The 24,490-nt window shown below is 40.1% G+C and overlaps 1 protein-coding gene across 1 annotated transcript in view; it reads left to right on the top strand.

Moving 5' to 3' along the window:
* The first annotated feature begins 8,117 nt into the window (after window positions 1-8,117).
* LOC106552928 (NAD(P) transhydrogenase, mitochondrial) overlaps window positions 8,118-24,490 on the top strand; it is a 55,031-nt gene continuing 38,658 nt past the window's right edge. The window contains exons 1-4 of the mRNA XM_087704222.1: window positions 8,118-8,229; window positions 12,018-12,208; window positions 16,738-16,967; window positions 18,179-18,396. Coding sequence (XP_087560348.1) covers window positions 12,070-12,208; window positions 16,738-16,967; window positions 18,179-18,396 — 587 coding nt within the window. The 5' untranslated portion in view covers window positions 8,118-8,229; window positions 12,018-12,069. The remainder of the gene's footprint in view (window positions 8,230-12,017; window positions 12,209-16,737; window positions 16,968-18,178; window positions 18,397-24,490) is intronic.

Raw genomic sequence — 24,490 nt, 5'->3', positions numbered from 1 at the left:
CTAATTGGACAAGTTGCCTTGCTCTTCATGCTCTGTCCAAGGTGCTGAAAAACATGACATTGCTCACCTTTTCAAAAACTGTTTTTTAATATGCTCAGTGCCATCTTGCCCAGGACTGCAAAGAGAGTAAATGAATGCAGAAGCCACTAATAGACACAAGAGATCCCAAGCATCACCCCAACCCTTGGAAATCAATAAGCTTAAGGAAGAAACTCAAAATAACCCCGCCATGATTCTGCATCATGTAAAAAAAAAGGGAGACGGAGATTCAGGCAGGATTTCAAAACTCCATTATTTATACATTTCAGCAATAAAATATAGTTCCATTAATTGTTGTGCTGTCTGATTCTTAACCTGGCTTACCTGGAGAGCTGGTGTATCTTTTAAGCTTGGAGGAGATCGAGGGGAGGCAATCTGATGGTCTTTACGGATTTGTGGATTACAACTTCTTTTAAACACCAGACAACACAGCCAACTGTAATAGATTTTACAGTAGAACCCAAAGCATTTGGCCAGTATGAATTTCTCCACTTCTGATAGAAATTTGGTGTATATTTGATCATCCAGATCAGGAGTGTCAAACTCAAGGCCCGGAGGCTAGATCCGGCCTGCAGGGTGCTTAGATCTGACCCGTGGGGATGTTCTGGAAGCAGCTAAGGAATGGCCCTCAGTGCCTCCACCAGTGAAAACGGAGCTCAGTAGGACCACACGCAACCCACACAAGCTTCATTTTCACTAGCAGAGGGTTGCAGAAGGCCGTCGCAGCCAAAAATTGAGCTTTGGAGTCTGTTTTCACTGGCAGAGCATTTGGGCTGCCACAGGCGCCCCCAGCATGAGTGACATTGAGCTGGCCACACCCACCCCAGCCCCCCGAGGTCAAACACAACACTAGTGCGGTCCTCAATGAAATCGAATTTAACACCCCTGATCTAAAATTTAACTAGCAATTGAGGTAGCTATATAAAATTTAATTTCAATTTTAATTATTTAATTGTAATTAAATTAAATGTTATATATACCTCAATTACTAGTTAAATTATTTAATTGTAATTAAATTAATTTTTTTATAACTACCTCAATTACTGGTTAAATTCTAGATGATCAAATATACACCTAATTTATAGCAGAAGTGGAGAACTTTATACTGGTCAAATGCATTGGGTTCTAATTGTAATTCCATTATTCTCTTATTTTTAGATGCTGCTATGAATTGTGGTTGCTCCTGTTACATATCTACAGATCCCATGGATAGCAGTTTTTTTGGAAGTTGCCCACCATCAGATTCTGATACAGCAACGGGTAATCCATATTAATGTCATATTTTAGGATATAAAATTGTGGCAGTCAAATGTTCATGCACCCAACCAATCCTTCATAGCCAATTGTTATTTCAGAGCCAAGGAAGGAAATAATGTATTTATAGACATAGCAAAAGCTTTTTTGCTATCCTACTAGCATCTACTGGGGCAAAAGTATCAAACAAGAATCTGCTTTAAGTTCTCTCCTGCAGTTGAATGTCTTTCTATGTAAGGTAAAGGTTCCCCTTGCACATATGTGCCAATCGTTCCCAACTCTAGGGGGCAATGCTCATCTCCATTTCAAAGCTGAAGAGCCAGCGCTGTCCAAAGACATCTCCGTGGTCACGTGGCCTGCATGACTAGATGTCGAAGGCGCATGGAACACTGTTATCTTCCCACAAAAGTGGTTCCTATTTTTCTACTTGTATTTTTACATGCTTTCAAACTGCTAGGTTGGCAGAAGATGTGATAAGTAATCGGAGCTCACTCCATTACGTGATGCTAGGGATTCGAATTGACGAACTGCTGAGCTTTCTGATTGACAAGCTCAGCGTCTTAGCCACTGAGCCACAGCATCCCATGTCTTTCTATGTAGTTGGGGAAATAGATCCATCATTTTCTTCTAAATATCCTTCACCTTTCTTAGGAAAATGAATGATTGCATTTGAATCAAGCAAAGACTTCTCTCATAAGGATATTTGTGACCCCACCCCAAGCCACAGACGAAGCCAGAACGAAGAAATTTCGCACCAAAGTTTAAACATTAGTTATAAATGGATGAAATCTTAGGAGTTGTATATTTCTCTTTTCCTTCCCCCAGCTAAGAACTGTGTCCCTTTAGTATTCTAGCAATGGTAGATTTTTCTCCAAACTCCAAAACTTGTTTTATAAGAAAGCTAAACAAGAGCTGCAAAGATCAATTATAAATGACATCTTAACTTTTTGGATAGCTTTGGAATAGAAATCAAATTAGTAACTTGATGTATTCCTCCCTCCTTTTTAAAACTCTCAACAGACAATTGACAACGAGCATTGTTTACTCCTAAGAAGAGGACATCAAGTCACGGCCAATTATTTAAAAAGACATGAGGCAGAGATAATGTGGTAAAATATTAAATAATGACATCTTTGCTTCGAGAACGCAGCCTTAGTCATTATTCTACTAGGCAAATGTCATTTAGATACCTCAAGAGGTTTTTCTAAATATCAGCTTTTACTGGGATACACAAACATTTGGCTTTCATTAAGAAATCTGGTTCCTGTCATAACAGAAAAAAAGAGGCTTACTTTTATAGCTGTTCTTGGATGCTGGTTAGCCTCTAGATTTTGGAACAAACATGAGAAGTACTTTTCTAACTTTCTAGGTCCATAAAAAGCTTGGCTTGAACTTTGAATCCAGCCCATCATGGAGGCACAAAATAAACTTGCAATGGGCCCTTTGATCTTCATTGGAGTCAGTTTAGATCTGTAAAAGAAACATTGCTTAGAACACTTTTTAACAGTAGAATTAAAGGCCACGCCTTTCAGCAGAGGTACATAACATTATGTAGGCTACGAAAATAACTTGCATTGAGTTCATCTATATTTAATTACTATAGTTAATTACTTTACAGAAAGGTGTGGTGAGTATGTGTATGTATGTGTTTATATGTATGTATGTTTGTATGTGTGTGTGTTGTGTATACATATACATATATGCTATGTATGTATGTATGTATGTATGTATGTATGTATGTATGTATGTATGTATGTTTCTGCAGATTGGTTGTTTTCTTGCAGACATTTCATTACCAAACTAGGTAGCATCATCAGTGCTGTGCTAGTAGGGAATTGGGTTTGCTCTCATGTTTTATATTAGTGCCTTGCTTTGTTGGTGTTGGTGGGAATGGACTTGGTTCATTTCAAGGTTCATGGGAAGTTTAGAGGTTTGTTTTCCTGATTTTAATCAAAGTTGAGGGGGGATTATGACTAGTGGTTTCCAAATAAGGCAGAAATAAGAGACTACTCTGAAGGTTAAATAAGGACTTACATCGTAGTTGGCTTGGAAGCCACCCTGCTTATTTTAATCTTTCTTCAAATGGGGGAGACAGATGGTTGCATCCAGATTTCTGAGACTGAGGCCAATGAAGGTCTTGACCATCTGAATATAACCATTGTTTTATAGGGCCTTTGTATTACTCATCAATAAAATATGGAAGCAATTATCTTGTCCATGAACATGGCTCTTGTTTTCTTTGTTTTCTTGTACTTTGTTTTTGTTCTCCAGAAAGCCCAAGCCATGCAAAACTCATGGGGAAACTTCCTTTTTGAAAAATAAAGTACGGTGAAAGGGAGTCCTCTGCTCTCCAAAGTTTTGATAACTTCATTAGATTTAGATTGTCCGTGAATCTCTTCCAACCCACCTATGTTATCCTCCAGAGCCCTCCTTTCCCAGGGGCTGGTTAATAGTTCAGATAGAAGACTTAGCTCATGGACTCCGTTTGCAGTTCTGTACTCTTATTTTTTGCAAATTGTCTAAACCAGAACCAGATGAGCAAGGCACTTCTCTGTTAGACTCCTTTTCTGAAGACCACGTGTTTATGGATCCCACTACAATTTTAGGAATGTAAAAGATAAAGTAACTATGACTTTTATGAGGCTGGTATTTAGAAGATTTGTCAGGGGAAGCTATCAGTAACAGTTCTCTTAGTGAGTTTATTAACTGGAATTCCCTTATTTACCTACTTCCCAAGATGAATTAATATCATCTCTAAACTGATATTTTAAGGGAAAATACAGTGGGGATTTTCTTGTTTTTAATCATAGGGTGATAATACAGTCGATCAAAAGGTATTGTGGATATTTTCCATCTTTTCTTATTGGATTTTTTTTAGTGGAGAAAGTTAGTCAAGGAGATAAGCAAAAAACTAGAAAGACTATTTATGGAAAAGCCAATGTTAATATTCTATTATTGCTGCTGTGATAAGAGATTGGAAGAGAAATCACTCTATCCTTACCTTTGATCATGTCAAAGACTAGATTTACCCTCAGTTTCAACCCTGGCTTAGTTAACTTTGGTTTGTTGCTATAACTCACATAATACAAAACACCCTAAAACAAAAGATTGCAAGAATGTCCACAGCATTCAAAACATCTAAAGCACCTACAGCCTCCTTGTGTATTTCTAACAGTTTATGATGCTTAATTATACAAATTCTTCTCAAGTCAGATGAGGAGGCTTGGTATATCCATGCTTTCAAAGGCTATAAGGTCAGCATTACCTAAACAGCAGATCAACACCGCTGATGTTAGAAAATAAGTCTCCTTTTTCACTTGTCTTAGTAGCCAGGAATAAGCAACAAAAAGAAGTAATGCAAGAAAGAAAGGAAATAAATCACTGGGGGATGAGGAGCTTCTAATCCTATTGCAAAACATTGAAGCATTAAGATAAACAAGATTAAGTCCATGGGGCCAGTGGGAAATCTTCTGCAGCTGATCTACCTGACATTATCTAAATCTTGGACTAGATTCTCTTAAACAACATCCAGCCGTATTTGGCTGATGTTTTCTGCCTTTTTACTTGCCCTTTAATCACTGGAAGAGGTCAGGAGTGTGTATTTACCACAGCCCAAGACAAACATAAATAGTCAAAGAGGTTCAAACAATTGTCCAAACAAGCATCATTTTCACATCTATCCCAATTGAACCATTGTTGAATGCTCCATGGTGGATCTAATTCTGGCATAGGGTGGTTATGTAAGGTGAAGCAAAGCCATGATGAAGAAGTAGAATTGAAAAACAAAAAAGACAGTCCCAGATTTACTCTACTATAAGGGTGTCCAAACTTGGCAAGACCTGTGGACTTCAACTCCCAGAATTCCCCAGCCAACTATGCTGGAGTTGAAGCCCACATGTTTTAGAATCGCTCAGATTGGACACCCCTGTTCTACACCCTTGGTTGGTGACCTTAGATAGCCAATGTGTGGAGAGAACTTAACAAAAGAGTTTGCAGGGTTTTCTGATGCTCTATGATTTTGATTTTGCTCTTTAACCAGACAACCTGAGTATTTATCCAGAAACTGACAGTAACTTATAATAAGCAGTCAGAAGACGAAGCAAGTAAAGAAACCATCTTTTTATTTTGGCCCCACGTATTTCTCAAGGCCAAACTTAAATATGTATCAATATCATCCTTTGGAATATATCTGGTGTTTTCTATGATGTCATACTTTTTGCTATGGCCAAAGATTTCCCTCTGTTATTTATTTGCTTATTTTCTTAACTAACTATTTTTGTGTGCTGAGGAAAAAACAACATGCAACATTTTTCAATAAGAAGCATATGTTAATCTCAAAGTATCAAAGATATCTTCACTTGTCCATACAATAATTGTATATTTTTCTGCTTTCCATCTGGGGTTTTTAGCAAGGCATTTTATTGCTAATAGAGGAAATGATGCTTTTTGGACCACATAAAAATTTGGCTTGTCACTCTTGGGGCTACTGTGTTTTTTGATCATACTCACAATAATGTTTCATTTTAGGGAGCTTGTTTTGAATCCAACATTAGATGATCAGGTATGCCTTAGCCTTGCAGTTATAAATGTATATCATACAAATCACATTAGTTCCTTCTTTGATATTCCAGCCTTCTCAGAATTATCATTTACCGGCATTTGTTCCAAAAATCTATACTGCTCTGAGTCCTAAAAATTTGTGTATTAAGAAATAAGTCATAATATAACAGTAGTTGAATACTTATATTATAATTTTTAGTTACAGATACACAATTAGTATCTATCTATCTATCTATCTATCTATCTATCTATCTATCTATCTATCTATCTATCTATCTATCCATCCATCCATCCATCCATCCATCCATCCATCCATCCATCCATCCATCCATCCATCTATCTATCTATCTATCTATCTATCATCTAAATGGCTCTGTGTGTGTATATATACGTTCCAGCATAACACTGGAATGCCTTGAGCAATTTCAAGCAAACTTATTACACAGATTACTTACTCTCTGGAAACAAATACTGTGGGGGGTAAGACACCCCTAACACTCCTTCAGGGTGTGTGTTCTGTTAAGTTACAGCCTGTTGTGCCAAGAAAATTGCAGGGGCTTGCTTCTCCAGGCAATCAAAACTGACTCAAAAAGAGGAGTGTTGGATAATTCCTATCTCTGCATATTTTGGTAAAATAAATGTTGAAAAGTAAGAGCCTTTCTGACTTCATTCCCTGCTTGCTTTTCTGTAGATTAACATGATCCTCTTGTGGTTAAAAAAAAAAGAATTTACACAGCTTTTAGAACAAGATCAAGGCCTTGTTCGTGTCTATTTCCAAAGATTAACAGCCAGCTAATAATCCTTCCATACTTTCCCTGGTCTGTACGATTAAGCCCACTTAGTTTTGCTCTTTATCTACCACTGGGGGAGTTAAAATCCTGTCATTTTCATGCTCTTATCCCCCAGACTAGAGATCATTATCATGGACCTTCCCATATCTTTGAAGTCTGGTACAGTTTCATTCTCAAGCATTCTGCTTGTCCATCACTCAAGATACATAAAGAATTCTGCCAATTAAAGGAATATTTTTAAGGGGAAAGATTCAACATTGTGGCACTTATCTTGAAAGCCTTATAAGGTCTGGGTTAGCTTGCTGCTTAATAGCAGCAAATTTTGCATCATCTTTACTCGTGTTTGGGGAATATTTCTCCTGCTGTAGGACAAGGCGTAGCTGCAAGGCATAAAATCATGCTGATTTTATGAAATGTTCAGAATTGGCAGCAAGGATGACCAGAATAACACACGGGCAAACAATAGATACAAACTCAATGTAAACGGTTCCAAACTCAATTGCAGAAAATACGACTTCAGCAACAGAGTAGTCAACGCCTGGAATGCACTACCTGACTTCATTGTTACTTCCTCAAACCCCCAAAACACTAACCTTAAACTCTCTATTGTGGATCTCACCCCATTCCTAAGAGGTCTGTAAGGGAGCGTGCATAAGCGCACCAGCATGCCTACCGTCCCTGTCCTACTGTCTCCACTTACTCGTATCCATTTCCTGCATTCATAATCATGTTTATGCTTATATCTGTTATCTTGCACAAGTTTGACAAACTAAATAAATAAAATAAATAAATAAATAAAATAATGTTCAAAGTGGCCTGAAGTCACCATAGCCCTGGTCCCTTTTAGAATTATTGAACGATGTGAGAGACACAGGAGAGTCTATGGAAAGTCTCAATCGATCAGGCCATGGTTTGTCCCAAAGGTGCTTTTTTCCAAAAGGCAACTAGATTTTCTTGGTTTTTTTTCTTTGGAAACATTTCGCTTCTCACTCCAAGAAGAAGTTTCTTCAGTTCATTTCAGTGCAGTTCTTCAGAACTGAAGAAGCCTCTTGGATGAGAAGTGAAATGTTTTCAAAGAAAAGATGTCCAGTTGTCTTTTGAAAAAAGCACCTTTGGGATGGACACATGAGAACCTTAAGGCCTAATCTGTAATATAATGTAAGGCAAATTAAGAAGAGATTGGAAAACCATTTGTTTGAAATGGTTATAGGGTTTCCTGTTTGGGCAGGGGGTTGGACTAGAAGACCTCCAAGGTCCATTCCAACTTTGTTATCCTGTTATTCTGTCTGTTAACCAGGCTTAGGTTTTCCCTTCCAAGATTGCCACAAGAAAACTAGGAATTGTCAGGCTTCTGCACAGCTTCCTAGGATGTCCTACTCTGTATTGCTTTGAAAGACTCCATGCTGCCTGTTGCCAAGTGCCTTTGGGATCACATGGCACCTATTTATAAACCACTCAAATTGCCCCCTCTCCCTCTGCCAGCAAGCTGCAAATACGAAGGTCACTTAACAGCCAGCAGCCCCCCACGGCTGCCCTTGCGTTCTCTATGGAGGACAGGGAAATCTCCTAAGGACACCGATCGCAGGTTAGTCTTTGCTTAATTGCTCTCTAACACTGCTGTTCTTTGCCATAAATGTAGAGCAGTGTAACTTCTTCAGCTGATTCCCAGGAGTTCTTTGTTTTTAGTGTTCCAGCTGACAACTGTGGAAAGTCAAGGCCATAATATTCAGAAGGAGACTTCTTTGTAGAAAGCCAAGGGTGCCCTTAAAATACTCATCACAGGGAAACAGGGAAAGACAGATTATTCTGTCCACAAAAGAGATGAGATTCAACCGATTAAGTTTAATTGCAGTTTGAGATCTATTAGGAGTACTTAGCTGGGTGGTCTCTCCCCGCCCCCTGAAAATACCCTGTTTGGCCTAGCATGTCCCTGAGTTGGATCATCTCATAGTCCACATAACTTCAGGTGGACGTTCTGCATTAATTCCATTCAAACATGACTCAGGGAAATCCAGAATTCAGGAATCTTCTGAGGATTTTGTCCTAATTTTAAAAACTAAGCCAAGTTGCTAATCTTCTGCAAAAGCTTGCTTGAATTGGATGTCATGAATGCTTTCTTATGTTTCCAAATCCAGAAGGGGGCAAAGGAGTGTTTCTAGAGGATAGATTCTGTGTAAATGTACAACTAAAAAACAAATACAATTTTTTGCTCGGCCAAAGCAAACCGAGGCCACGGTCTGAGAGACAATTTTTTCTCACAAGTAGTTTTTTTTTTCTAGCCCTGATTTCTACTCTCCTAATTCCTGGCCAGCATAAAGTTCAGCTTTAATACATTTAGAAGGGACCAAGTCAGAGCAACAAGTCTTAACGTTTCATTAAACCACAAAGGATCTTTATTAACCTAATTTATTCAGGCTGCAAGATTCAACCAATTGTTTGGAAGTGTTATTTTGTATTTTTCAGGGACTTAAAAGGCATGTGTGTCAATTTCACATTGCTGTTTTTCCTTTAAGTCTCTGCGAAATGCAAAATAATTTTTGCTGAAGTTTGTACACTGCCTGATTCTTCAGGCACTTGTTTATAAACTATCTGGATTCAGAATACACAGAATAACGGATTTAAGGTTTTTCATTTTTTTTATTAAAAATTAAAAGCAATGTCAATTGCAACATCCTTTCGACTACAAATAAGTAGTCAAATCATAAAACAGTATTCAGTACTGTTTAACAAATCATCAAACCAATGAAGCAACAATATACTAGCAGAAGCAGATATAAATGTTCTGTTTAAACTAGGACATTCACATGAAGATTGAAATAAAAGGGTTTATAAGAATTTTCAAAGTCCCAAGGCATTTGAGAACCTCTAAATGGAAACTGCAGCTTTCAACAGTGTACAGAAAACATAAGTATATACGTTTTACATCCATGATGGCGAAGCTTTGGCACGTGTGGCCAAAGTGGCACGGAAAGCCATGTCATCTGGCATGTGCGGCATCGCCCATTCCTCTTCCAGGTTTTTGTCACACATGCACATGTGACAATCAGCTAGCCTTTGTGCGTGTGGCAGTGCCGGAAATTGGAAGAGCTTGTCTTCTGTTTTCCAGTGTGAGCATATGCGCCGGGCAGCTGATCATCGTGCACGCATGCATGCCAGTAACCGGAAGACTAGCTGGCCGGCCTTCATGCACTCACCAGAAACCAGAAGTACATTTTCCAGCGCAAGTGTTACGTGGAATGATGTCATTAAGCAACTCTGGCTTCCCCCATTGACTTTGCTTGTTGGAAGCCAGCTGGGAAAGTTGCAAATTATGATCACATGACCCTGGGAAGCGGCATCTGTTGTAAATACATGCCGGTTGCCAAGCACCTGAATTTTAATCACTTGACTATGGAGGTAGTGCAATGTTCATAAGTGTGAGGATCGCTCATAAATCACTTATTTCAATGCCATTGTATCTTCAAATGGTGGCTAAATGAATGGTTGTAAGTCAAGAACTACCTGTAATAATAGCAACATTACTTATATACTACTTCACAGTGCTTCATAGCCCTCTCTAAGCAGTTTACACAATCAGCATATTGCCCCCCAAAATCTGGGTCCTCATTTTACTGACCTTGGAAGGATGGAAGACTGACTCAACCTCGATCAGGATCGAACTACTGGCAAGAGGGAATGCAGGGTTAGCCTGCGATACTGCATTCTGACCACTGTGCCAAAACAGCTCTTATGTCCCCATTCTTCCTGAGTCCCAGTCCTTGTTCTGTCTTGAAAGTCAAAGGCCAGGAATGGGATCAATGAATGAGTCCTGCCATTTATAAATAAAATTTGGCTTTCAGACAAGTGACAAGAGACACAATTTATTTCCAATTTGACCCGAAATGAAATGAATTCCTCTAAAAATTGATGTAGGTTAACATGATGGCTGGTTTGCTTAATGTGGCATCTTGCCCAGCTTGAGTATTCTTCCAAGTTGGATGACAACTCCAAATTACATCTGCTTCTAGATTCAGGGCATTTGTCTTTCTTCTTGACAGAGCTAAGGGACATTGAGAAGCAGTATGGAAATTGTTGCTTCCTTACAAGCTGAAAAGGACTTTTGTAGATGCAGCAATGTGTATTTGATGGATGTGTGGCAATTTACCATAGAAGGGGAGTAGGGTGTGCATAAGCATATTGCCATGTGAAATGTTTTTTTTCCAAGCAGGATCTTTTGCCAGCTCTGTCTCAACTTCTATCCAGGATCATATCTGTTCATGGAAAGTCTGTGATTAATTGCTTTATTTTATTCATGCATCAGTTTAAGAGCACAGACATTTATTCCAGAGTGTGGGATGTGAGAGACAGAAGTGTAACAGTTAGGGATACTAAATCCTTTTAGATGCTATGGTTTTATGCGGTAAGACTTTCCACATTTTGATAAACTGGTGAAAATTAAATAACTACGGTGAACTTTTGAAACTGAAACTCCCCCAGGGCCATTTAACCATAAGCTGCATATTTCAATTTGTTAATTTGTTTGAAATTTTATATTTGTATGTATGTATATGTGTGTATATTTTATTGTGCTTAAGCTTTTAACTATTTTTTTTGGAAAATTTGATCAAGGACATTTCTGAAGATCTTTTCAAAGCAAATTTGAAAGACTTTCTTGGAAGGCCTACATATGGATTTAGCCAACATGTTCGCCATAAATCATAGTTTACAAAGCACAACTACTTCTTCCCCATGATGGATTAGGCTAGAGATAGGCAAGCTTTTTGTGATGGGGAGGGTAACTTCAAAGTTGTATTTTTAGTTTGCAGGGAGAATTTCAATGACATGGTGATATCAACCAAGGATCAAATCAGTATATTTGTGTTAAAGGTAATACAGCCTTAACATCTTACATTAGAATACAGATAGTCCTTGACTTACCTTCACAATTGAGCCCAAATTTTTTGTTGTTGAGTGAGACATTTGTTAAATGAATTTTGCCCTGTTTTACAACCTTTCTGGCCACAGTTATCAAGTGAGTCCTTGCAAGGTGTTAAATTAGTAACAGTTGTTAAGTAAATCTGGCTTCCCCATTGACTTTGCTTTTCAGAAGGTCACAAAACATGACCCCAGGACACTGCAACCGTCACAAATATGAACCAGTTGCCAAGCATCTCAATTTTGATCACGTGACCATGGGGATGCTGCGATGGTTATATGTGTGAAAAATGATCATGTCACTTTTTTCAGTGCTGTTGTATCTTTGAGCTGTCACTAAATGAACGGTTGTAAGTCGAGGACTATCTGTAGAGGCGAAGGTTTGGTGATACAATCCTGGTGGTATCCAGCTTGCTCTCTCTGATGTCTATTCTGGTAAAAAAAAAATTCTGCTTACAGAACATCTGGACCAACGTCAAGGTCAGACTGTTTTCTTGCTGGACCTGGGAAGATGGCTACGTTGGTCCGAAATCGAAGCAACGGTTTGTTGCCCTTCTTCCTCTCTCTCCATGTCCGGAAATTTCAGCCCTCAACTGGACCGCGCTCTTTTAAAACTTTCCATGCTTTGTGGAGTGACCAGAAAGCAAAAGGTAAAATCAATGATTGTGTGAGGAAAAATAATTGTTGAGGTGAGTTAATGAAAAGCAACTCGACCCACTGTTGATAAAAAAATGTCACAAAATTAGTAATCATTTCTAATAATAAGGATAATCAAAATAGGAAAATTCAGCTGAGGATAATTTGAATCCATCACTTTTATGCTAACGAGACCAAAAATGGTCAGTCTAAGTGAGAAGTACTAAACCCACTTGAGAAGAAAGTTAATCAATTCATAATCAATAAAAACAGGCTTTGGCTTCATCAAGCAATCCGTCCATGGATGGCGTTGCTTTAGCCAAATGTAATTCAAGTCAGAAAACAATTTGCAACAATTTTTGATTGAACCCTGAAACCAGTTTAGTCAAAGTATGCTAAGAGCAGATCTCAAACAATTCAGCAATTAGCCATGGAGATCTAGACAGATTCTTCTGACCTAGGCTTCCCAACAGCATGAAGCAAACTCCTTGTCCCGACAAAAACCCCTTTTATTAATTTACTGTGAATTCTGCTCATCCCTATCCAGCAAAGTCTTTCAAGGGAGGATTTACAGTCACAGACCTTATCTGGCATGGAGAGCTGCCTGGCTGATAATCTGCAAAACTTGGCTAGGCGCCAATTAAGTGAACTAATTGTCTCCTGCAAACTCCATCCCCTTTTCACTCCTCTTTTATTTACTCTGGGAAGGGCCATTCATCGTCCACCTGTGGCCTTACTCCCAAGTTGACCCCTGTTCTTTAGCTGTTCCCTTCGTCTGCATGCACACACTGGGAACAGGCTCCAGCTGTTTTTCTGCCTCACTGATGTCTGACTCCGAAGGCAGCTGATAACTGGCATACAGCTCTGGCCCCCTCTCTGCCTCCAACACAGAGCCCTCATCAGAGCCTTCCCCAGACTCCAGGACTGGCCCATGTTCCTCCCCAACCTTCTCACTGTCCAAATCTGCTGCCAGCTCCACAGGCTGCTGGTGGGCCACAACAACAGACATCTGTAGTTCTGGGACTTCACGTTGCCAATTGCTAGGGTGGCAAAGGCCTCAAATTAGAAATGTATTCCACCTGCAAGAAGGGATTTCTGTATTCAGATGCAGAATATTTGCACGCTTCAGAGACAGAGTGAGATATTCTTCAGGGGGAGAATAAAGTTTAGGGAAATAAAAATTGAGTAGACAGATGGGAGGATATGAAAGAATTAGGTATTCAGTCCCCAACCATTCTGCCTCCATTGATTGCTATTCTAAAAAAAAACAAAAAACCAATCTACCGAAAAGATTTGCGCTTCACTTGTAGTTTGAACCTCAGCCTTGGATTTTAATTCCCTTTCCGATTTTACTTGTTGCCATTGGGTAAGACTAGCCATAAAGCAACAATGGCATATTAAATATTGTTTACTCTTGCAAGAACAGTAGTTTAGATTTATCTTAGCCTGTTCCAGAAAATGATTGCCCAATGAGATAAAATAAGCAAAGCAAAAGTCAACTTAAACAGAGTTTAATTGCTAAAAAGCATAGTTTGGAAACAGGCTCTGGTGGATATGTAACTGAGAAATATTGGACAGGGCAATGTATAAACTGACTCATTTTCGACATGCAAAGGAGATTATTGGAAATGTCACAGTGACTTTGTAATTGTTAACAGAAAAGGGGGAAAAGTTATAACTTATAGTAATTAGATACAGTACTCTGCAGAAAGGTGCAGAGAAAGACAAGAAAAATGTCATTTTGTAAATTAAATCTGCCGTAGCAGAATTTATAGAATCTTGAAGCCAGTCAGTCCAACAGCTGTTAAGTGCAGAAATCCAAATTAAGTTTTACTAACTATCTATCTGATGGAATGCATCTTCTGCCTATTGCCTTCTTTCTTAATGATCTCACTAAATAAATTAGAATACGAATAATAAGGCTGGAAGGGACCTTGGGGGGTCTTCTAGTCCAACCACTTGCTCCAGCAGGAGACTCTACATAACAATGGCTGCACAGTCTCTTCTTGATTAAGCAAAGCATTAATCACATGCAGCAAATGTCAGCTTCAATTTGATGGAGAATACATTTCAAATTCTTTTCGAAGGATACAGTATTTGTGGTGAAATTCTCATCAGGGTGTTTCTTATGATGTTGTTGCATTTGCATAGGGATCAAGAGATCAAACTATATATGAATTTTCTGTCTTAGGCAGCATTCAGCATCTCTGGCTTCTCATCTATTCATCACATCCCAAGGTAAACATAGTGAAGGACAATGAATCTCAGCATTTTCTTGATATTAGCTCACGGTGGAACGGTGGGGTCTTTGGTGCTCTCTGAACTTGGTTGTCGCAGACCTTTTATTACCCAGCTAGGTAACATCATCAGTGCTAGAAGTGAGTAGGGCTTGCTATCTTTTTATATATTAGTGGTTTGTCCTGTCAGTGTTTGTGGGAGTCTTCTCAGTGATTCCTTGATCAGGCTGCTGGTTACTATTTGATTGTTGGTCTAAAGACATACCGTATAATTGGTCTACATTCCACTCAACAATCCAGAAACCCACACCCTCTACCTCCCCCCAAAAGTGTATGTTTTTTGTCAGAGGGAGGAACTCCATCGGGGGGGTGGGGGGTGGGGGGTGGTGGACAATCCAGAAACCAAGAAGGAAACGAAAAGACCAAATGCTCCTTGCCAATAATCATCACCCAGATAACAGGGATTAACACCAAAATTAATATTAGACCAATACTAGCTGATGTTACCTAGTTGGCTAATGAAAGAAAGAAAACAAGGACCCCACAAAATATGATCCAGGTTGACTGGGGTGCTGAACTGGCTGCATTCCTCAACATAGTAAGTAAACCAAAATCATATAATGGCTTAAGGTATTGCATGAAGCCTGCCAACTATGGCTTTTTCAGGTGACCATGACTTAATATGATGGGTGAATCATCTTCAAAAGTAATATGTAACCCTGTTTTTACATAATCAGTTTTTCTAAAGGCGTGGTTTTATATCTGCATAATGACTATATTTTCCTCTTGTTACAAATAATTGCAGTTAATTCAAACCAGGAGCGAGAAGGGAAAGGAAAAAAGGGAAAAAAAGATCACCTAATTTCTACATTGTTCTTTTGTTTCTTTGTTTTCCTTTCCTTGTCTCAAAAGCCAGATCTTAGGTTGTCCCATCACTGCTTGAGGCTGATGCTGCACCTTTTTAAAACATGCAAACAGCTCCAAAGCTTGTGAAAGCCAGATCCCAGTCAAGTATTTTGCAAACCAAACTTTAATTTGTTATTATTTTGGTATCCGCCTGTGTCTTTTGTGTGATCGTGTGAGTTGGCTATGGAACTGCACTTTGACAGGGGAACATTCCATCTTCTGCCATTAACAACAACAACACCCCCCCAAAAATTTCTATGTCACCTTGGTTGTTATGCTGTGGGGTTCAGTAGAGCTGGGTGGTGTGAGGGAAGGAAGCTCACTTTGACAAGTTCATTGAAGCCAAATCAAGGCTACAAGTGAGTTTGTCTGTGGTTGATAGGAGCTGAAACCCATCAGCTCTGGAGAGCCATCTCTTGATCATACGTGAAGTGGAGAGTAGCAGAAGCAAAGGACCTCAAAGAGTAAACTCAAATCCAGATTCTCATTCTCCAAACCATTTATGGATGTTATGATCACAATCCCTTTTGCTTCACATTTTCTGGTTTTTCTCTGCATCTGAAAATTCTCTCTAGCATGGGAATAAAAGATATAGATTAAACTCATACAATACACCAAAGCCTTATTTGCATAATGTGTAAAGCAGTCATAGAAAGAGAGAGAGAGGTACATTATTCCATCTTGCAGACTTTCTCCAAAGAATATAATGGAAGGCTATGATAGTGAACCTGTTCTTTGATAAACTGTTGAGTTTCTTGATTTAAAGTTCAATTCAAATGCTATTTTAACTTTTAAACCCTTCTTGGGTTCGGTTCTCAGATTTTTTTTAACCTGTTCTGTCCTGTGTTATCTGCTTGATCACTGACAATTTCAATTTAGGGATACCTTTCGAATAAGCTAAGAAAGATGGTTTGATGGCGGTTTCCTCCAACTTTAAAATATTCCCCTCCCTGGGAAGGCTCAGTAGAGCTTCCTTCTTTTGGGAAAGGGAAAAAAAGTCAGGCATTTAGCGCTTACATCTACAGAAATCGTAGAGTGGTATTTATATTCCTGATTGGAATTTTGCTCTGACTCTACTTTCACTTTTTAAAAATAGAAAATACTTATTATATATTATGAGACTTTATTGCTCAAAATTTATGCTGGAAAGTTTCAGCGGTTATAATAATTGTACATGCATTAATGAAATACATAAATAAGTAAATATATTTGTAACCACCTTTTCCCCAACTGAAGCTCTCTGGATACTTTTGGTTTATTATTCTGATTTATTTTGTGTGCTTCTGCCTGACAACTCTTAACATTCCCAGGAAGTACTGAAGTTCATTGAGATCATGTCTACTTTGGCTTCCTTCCTTCCTACCTATCAATCTTTTTGTTGGTATGTCTATTTCATCCAGGAATCCGCTACCAAGAACTTGTGGTTGGCGTCCCTAAAGAAGTATATAAAAATGAAAAAAGAGTAGCCCTTTCTCCTGCTGGTGTCCAAGCTTTGGTGAAGCAAGGCTTCCATGTGCAAGTGGAGCATGGAGCAGGTGAAGAAGCCAAGTTCTCTGATGATCAGTACAAAGAGGCAGGAGCCAAAATCGGGGACATGAAAACTGTGTTTGGATCCGATATCGTTCTAAAGGCAAGAATGAAATAAAACTGCCAGGTTTAGTAGACAAGATTATTTAACTGCTGGACTGATGGATGGATGTGTGGGTGGATGGATGGATGAATTAGTGGGACTTTTGAACTTCTCCAAATTGACTCTGGGCAATTTGCATATTCTATTCACAGTTGAAACGGATGAGAGAGGGGGGGGAGGGAGGGAGGGAGAGAGTTTAGTGTAGTGGTTAAGGTACTGGCCTATACCCAGCCAATCGGAGGAAATTGTGAGTTCTAGTTCTGCCTTAGTCATGAAAGCTGGATGGATGGTTTCTGCCAATCAGAGGACAATGTGTGTTCTAGTCCCACCTTAGTCACGAAAGTTGGCTGGAGGTGACCTTGGGCCAGTCACTCTCTCTCAACCCAACTCAACCTATCTCACAGAATTGTTGTGGAGAAACTAGGAGGAAGAAAGAGTATTAGGTGTGATTGTTGCCTTGAGCCTATTTATAAACAGTAGCATAGATGAGATAAAAATCAAATAAATAAATATGAAATACAGAATACATCATCAGAGATAGACACGGCTTTGAATTTATGAAACACCAGATTACAGGAAAGAAGAGTTCACAACATTCCCACTCTTGAGTTAGGATTATTCTTTTACTTCTCCAGGCCATCATGAGGTTTTGAATTAATATTTTAGCCTTATCCAGCCATGACAATTTTGTGAATAGTGGTATATGGATTAGCACAGGGTATAAACTCAGTCAATCATGGTATATTCAATATACCACAATTAAGCATAGCATAGCAGAGTGTAATAGCCGAGTTCAAAATAATATTCAAATATTTGGCTAGCATTTACCAGCAAAAAGAGTGAAAATATGGAACAAACCTTAAAATATGGGCCAGCAAAGAGGTATAAATCTCAGAGATGTGAGGAATTGATCACAAAAATCCAAAGTGGAAAGAAAATTTCTTCAATTGCTGACCCAATAATTATGATTTTAGTGGCTGCAAAGTGTAGAGTAAACAGGGTTGGATTCCTGGTTCAATAAATCATAATCAGTTGGTTTTTGACAATAATTTAGACTATATGTCATGGTTTGTGATAGGGCCACATTGTGAGTATGAAGTGTATTAGAAAGAAATACTGTAGCCTAGTCCTCACTTTGGCGCATAGTTCGTATGTGCATGGACTTTTCTTTCTTTTAAAAGCAGTGTAATGTGGCATTTATTCTCTCAAAGGTCAGAGCTCCAATTTTTAATGAACAGCTGGGAATCCACGAGACCACCTTACTCAAGGAGAAAGGGGTTCTGGTCAGCTTTATCTATCCAGCGCAAAATCCAGATCTCTTGGAAAAGCTGGCTCAGCGCAAAGCCACTGTCTTAGCAATGGACCAAGTTCCTCGGGTCACAATCGCTCAAGGATATGACGCCTTAAGTTCAATGGCCAACATTGCAGGGTGAGTCCACATTATTCTCTCTGTTCCCATGGTTCCTCATCACCTGGACCCGCAGCTGTCATTTGACCTGGACCCGCAGCTGTCATTTGACCACCACCTAACGGCTGTGACCAGGGGGGCATTCGCCCAGGTTCGCCTGGTGCGCCAGTTGCGCCCCTACCTGAATCGGGAGGCTCTCACAACAGTCACTCGGGCCCTTGTGATCTCTAGGCTGGAATACTGCAATGTGCTCTACACGGGGCTGCCCTTGAAGAGCATCCGGCGACTTCAGCTAGTGCAGAACGCAGCTGCGCGAGTGATCGCGGGTGCACCTCGATTCACCCGCATAACACCTATCCTCCGCGAGCTGCGCTGGCTACCTGTCGATCTCCGGATGCGCTTCAAGGTGCTATTAATCACCCATAAAGCCCTGCATGGCAGTGGATCTGGATACTTGAGAGACCGCCTTCTGCCAATTACATCCCTGCGACCGATAAGATCCCATAGATTAGGCCTCCTCCGTATCCCATCGGCCAGCCAGTGTCGGCTGGCAACCACAAGGAGGAGGGCCTTCTCAGCAGTAGCCCCGGCCCTTTGGAACGAGCTCCCTGTAGAGATTCGTACCCTCTCCACCGTCCAAGCCTTCCGCATAGCCTTGAAGAACTGGCTCGCCCGTCAGGCCTGGGGACAAGGATAGTTACCCCTCCCGAATGATGAATGTATGTTGCTTACCATTTTATTATATGTCTCTATCTTGTTGTTTGTATTCCCCCCCTTCCCAGTTTATGTGAGCCGCCCTGAGTCCCCTCAGGGAAAAGGGCGGCCTACAAATTCTAATAAACAAACAAACAAACAAACCTGTTTTACTATATTAGAGGTGGGCAGTTATTTGGTGGTGTTGGACATTTTTGGGGCAGTGTGAGAGCAGATAAATTTCTCTGGTTTGGGGAAGTTAGTTTATTAAGCTTGCATGTTTTTTTAATAAAGTTTTTTATTCTTCTCCCTCTCTCCTCCTCTTCCCTACCTCCTTTCTTCCCTCTGTTGTCCTTCTCTTCTCTACTTCCCCTACCTCTCTCCCTTTCCTCTCTCCCATTTCCACTCCTTCTTTCTCTCCTTCTCTTCCCCCTTGCCCTCTTTCCTATCCCTCTCTTCTTCCCTTACCTCTCTCCTCTACTTCACACTCTTCCTCTCATTTACTTGGTGTATTTCAGCCTCTGAGCATGCTCCATTTTATGTTGATGGTATTTATAATTCCATTTCAATATACATCTTTAATTTTAACATATATCTTCCTCCTTCTTTTTTTGAAAGAAAAAAAAGTACACCTATATAGTAATTATATTTTAACCCCCACCCCCAGCTTGCATGTTTTTAAGGATTATTTTAGGAACTATGCTACAGGGTTTTGTTTTGTTTATAAATGACCCCTGCTTCAAAAACAGCAGAAAGCCTTCATTGCTGATTTTTGGCAGTTCCCGTTGGATGAGATTCCAGAAAATAGGGTGCAGAAAAGGTTGGGAGATATTTATTTATTGGCCTTAAAGGGCCCCTCAGCTCAAACAATGTGACTCTGAATAGCATACAACACAAAGCAATAGGACTAAAGCTTTGGCTTTAGTCCACTCATGTCTGTATATCAGTGATGGGTTCCTACCAGTTAGGATCGGTTCGGCCGAATTGGTAGTGATATGGTGGCCTGGATCGCTGGAACCAGCAGTGACCCAGGCCTGCCACACCCCCAAACCGGTTTCTTGGTCAGCGCCATTGACGCTGCCATTTTGTTTCTTAGTTCTGCGCATGCGCAGAACAATATTGAACTGTACATGCGTGCAAAGCGTGCACACGAGCAAACTGGCAGTAGCGCCGGCTAGAACCCACCCCTGCTGCATATATAGTACTAGTTTATGTATGAGAGCCAGTCTGGTATAGGGGTTATGGCATTGGGTTAGGAGCTGGGAGACTGTGAGTTCTAGTACCACCATAGGCACAAAGCCAGCAGAATGATCTCAGGCCAATAGTTTCATTCTTGGCTTTAGGAAGGAGGCAATGGAAAACAACCACTCTTTCCAAGAAACCTTTCCAAGAAAACTATAAGTCAAGTCAAGACTGATTTGAAGGCATTCTCATTCTCTCTCTCTCTCTCTCTCTCTCTCTCTCCCTCTCTCTCTCTCTCTCTCTCTCTCTCTCTCTCTCTCTCTCTCTCACACACACACACACACACACACACACACACATTTATATATGATATAGGGGCATGAGGAATGGAATCGTATAAAAATGGGCAGCTGTGACTGTGTGACAGAAGTCCCATCTTTTTCTACATGCATCAAAAATAGATGTTGATAGGTTTGAGACTTGAACTGTGAGGTCCCAGCTGTTTTCTTGACTTCTTTTTTACTCCCTTCCCTCGCATGACCTCCCTAGGAATGGAGTTTTTTTTTCTTGTAATCCTTGTTCAATTATAAGATGCTGCATTTTTCCCGAACCTCATATTTACAATTTCATCTCCTCTGATCTAAGAAAAACTAATTTCTGGCATCTCAGATGTGGGAAACCTCAAGTGGGGTAATATATATACAGTGTGTGTGTGTGTGTGTGTGTGTGTGTGCGTGCGCGCGCACACACACACACACACACACACACATACGTACATATATATATGGAGGGAGGGAGGAAGGGTATGGCTAGCTGATGAGAGCCAAATAGCTTGAAATAGATCTATACTAGTCTCCCTTTATTTATTTATCAGCACAAATGCAACACACACACACACACACACACACACACACACACACACACACACGTTATATATATATAAAAAACAGTAGTGGAAATTCAGGCAATTGCCATGTTGGAAACATCCCAAAACATGGGAAATTCTCAACAGTCTTATTTCTTATATTTGGTTCTTGCTTAAGAGAGAGAGAGAAAAAGTTTAAGATGGATTAGAAAGAATAACACTGGAGAACCAGAAGACCATAGTCCATCGAAATCTTTCCTGGGAACCACGCACCTCTTGTTATTCTTTTGTTGCTTACAGTAGCTTCTCTGAGACTCAATTCTCAGGTTCTCACAATTAGATATGTCTCTTGGACCATCCATTGTGGAGTTAGCCTTGCTCTCTAAGAGCCAAGGTGGCGCAGTGGTTAAATGCAGCACTGCAGGCTACTGCTAGATCAGCAGGTCAGCGGTTCAAATCTCACCGGCTCAGGGTTGACTCAGCCTTCCATCCTTCCGAGGTGGGTAAAATGAGGACCCAGATTGTTGGGGGCAATATGCTGACTCTCTGTAAACCGCTTAGAGAGGCCTGAAAGGCCTATGAAGCGGTATATAAGTCTACTGCTATTGCTACTGCTATTCTGCCCTGGAGCACCTATATCCATTTGTCTCGTGCATTCATTGAAATCTCATGAGAACATTTAAGAAGACACTAAAATCTCAGGATCAGATCAGGAGATCTCCAAATGTTAAAACATTATTGGGAGAGTGAGTGGTTGTGTTGGGGTTCTGGTGCGTGCCATATACCACTGCCAATCTTTGATTAGTATTTCATTTCATCCAAGTAAGACTAGGCTAATATAGGTTCTCTCCAGATAGGCTTGGACAATAGCTTCCAGAAATTCCAGCATTTCTGGACGACACTCAGTTGGAGAAGGGTGAGCTGAGTTATGCTAACAGTAACCACACGGTTCTTAAATACCACCTTAATAAAACAAACATTACACAATTCGACTTCATTCTTTTTAAATCCAGAGCAGATTCAAAACAACTGAATAAGTAAATCATCTGGATGTATTAGTTTCCAGCCTAGTTCTGTCAAGAGGCTTCATGGTCTTTTGATTGAACCGTATCTCATCTTGTTTGGTATCAACCCAACTTGCTGAGAGATGAGTGGTTGATTCTAACATCTCTGACGTCTGCTTTTGGTCATGACAAAACAAGACCAGGGGTTTTACTGCCTTTTGAAATATCTTTCCTTCTGTGATTCACATTCAAGTTACCGTTACTAAAGAAAATCAAATGAGAATTCCAGACAACTCTTACAAACCCACCAACTATAGTTGGGTTGAGTAATGTGAACTAGATTCCATAGTGGATCAAAACAATAGAATGTCTTGTGACCTTAAAGATGAACAGATGTATTATGTGTGGGCTCTAGTACACTCACACTTTTTGCCACTATAAATCAGTTTTTAGAAAACCGTAAGACTCAGTGGCTGCCATGAGCTAATGAGATTGCTCTCTAGTTTCTGCCATGAAATGTGTTTTTAGGTTTGGCATGAAGTTCACATAGAAACCTGGCTTTCTTTTCCATTATGGTCCTTCATGGAGGCAAAACTCAGCTCGTAGACAAATGAAAGGTTTTTGTAAAAATAACACTGTGCTAATTAGATCCTGTTTGAAGCAACAAGTCTCAAATAGAGTCCTTAGGCCAGCCTTCTCCAGACGGATGCTGCCCGGAATTGCTGAGAGGTGTAATCATAACACATCTGGAAAATTTTGGGGTGTCAAACTCAATTTCGTTGAGAGCCACATCAGGATTGTGTTTAAGTTCCAGGGGCCGGGATGGGCGTGGCCAGGGTGGGCATGGCCAGCATGATGTCACTTGTGTCGGGGGTGCCTGTGGTGGCCCAAGAGCTCTGGCAGTGAAAACGGACTCCTGAGCTCCGTTTTTGGCTGCAACAGCCTCCTGCTGCAATCCTCTGTGAGCAAAAAGGAGCCCAAAAGGGCTGCTGGTGCCTGCTCCCCCCCCCCCGAGCTCCATTTTCACTGGCAGAGGCACCATAGGACAGTCCTTCGCTGTTTCCAGGTCAGCCCTGCGGGCCAGATTTAAGCACCCCGCAGGCCGGATCTGGCCCACAGAGGATTGCTCACAGAGGATTGCAGCAGGAGGCTGTTGCAGCCAAAAACGGAGCTCAGGACTCCGTTTTCGCTGCCAGAGCTCTTGAATTTGACACCCCTGGCATAATTGGACTCATTCACATGCCATGTTGATCTATAGCCATACATCATCAATGGGCTGGCTGGGGAATTCCTGGAGTTGAAGTCCACTCATTTTAAAGTAGTGGAAGTTGAGAGACACTTAACTATAGCTTGCTTAATCAAGTCTTTTTCAGTCAATTCAATTTACTGGATCGGCTGACATTTCCATAGAGATCTTAGAGACATTAAAAAAAAAAAAAGCTTAAAAATACAAAGGTAAAAACATAATACAATCTAAGGAAAAATATTTTTTAAAAAGTGCAGAAATAAGAAAAGGGGAATTAATTGGTTAAAAAAAATAAGGCAAAAAACCCCCACAATATATAAAGAAATTATGTCCCCCTTCATCAAGCCAAGCAGAAACAATTTTAGTAACTTTCCACTTTCCCTAACATTTCAGCTAAAGATCTCTTCATCCCATATATCATCTTTCTTAACAAATAATCAAGCCCCATTATTCAACCCCATTATTCAGCAAAAGTTTATTAAAAGTTATCGGAAACAACATTTATACTTTAACCTTAAACAAATTAATTTCATATTCCATTCATTTATACAGTAACTTATCATTTTCTCTAAAACAAATACCAAAATATCCCTTCCTCCTATAACTTATCTATATTTATTTGTCCCCTTTAGCTATTAAAACATCAGCCAGATTGATTTCTATGTCCTGTGTAACATCTTTGCCCATATCATACTTTTAGCCTGCTATTTTAAAATCCATATCCCAAACTGCCTGATTCTCCACTGTATCCTCTTCAATCTCCTCTTTTAAAGCAATGTTATAGTAGCATACAAACTTAAGAGAATGTTCTGAGCACACTGCTGACAGATAGCAATAGTACTTAAACTTATATACTGCTTCACAGTGCTTTACAGCCCCCTCTCTAAGAGGTTTACAGAGTCAGCCTATTGCCCCCCAACAATCTGGGTCCTCATTTTACCCACCTCGGAAGGTTGGAAGGCCGAGTCAACCTTGAGCCTTGTGAGATTTGAACTGCTGGCAGTGGACAGAGGGAAGGGAAAGGAAGGAAGGAAGGAAGGAAGGAAGGAAGGAAGGAAGGAAGGAAGGAAGGAAGGAAGGAAGGAAGGAAGGAAGGACAACAGCAATAGCACTTAGACTTATATA

The sequence above is a fragment of the Thamnophis sirtalis genome, unplaced genomic scaffold (genome assembly GCF_051295495.1).
Source record: "Thamnophis sirtalis isolate CommonGarterSnake01/CBP01778 unplaced genomic scaffold, rThaSir2_p1.2 scaffold_2, whole genome shotgun sequence".
In the NCBI taxonomy this organism is placed as follows: domain Eukaryota; kingdom Metazoa; phylum Chordata; class Lepidosauria; order Squamata; family Natricidae; genus Thamnophis; species Thamnophis sirtalis.
This window is presented reverse-complemented; position numbering and strand designations above follow the sequence as displayed.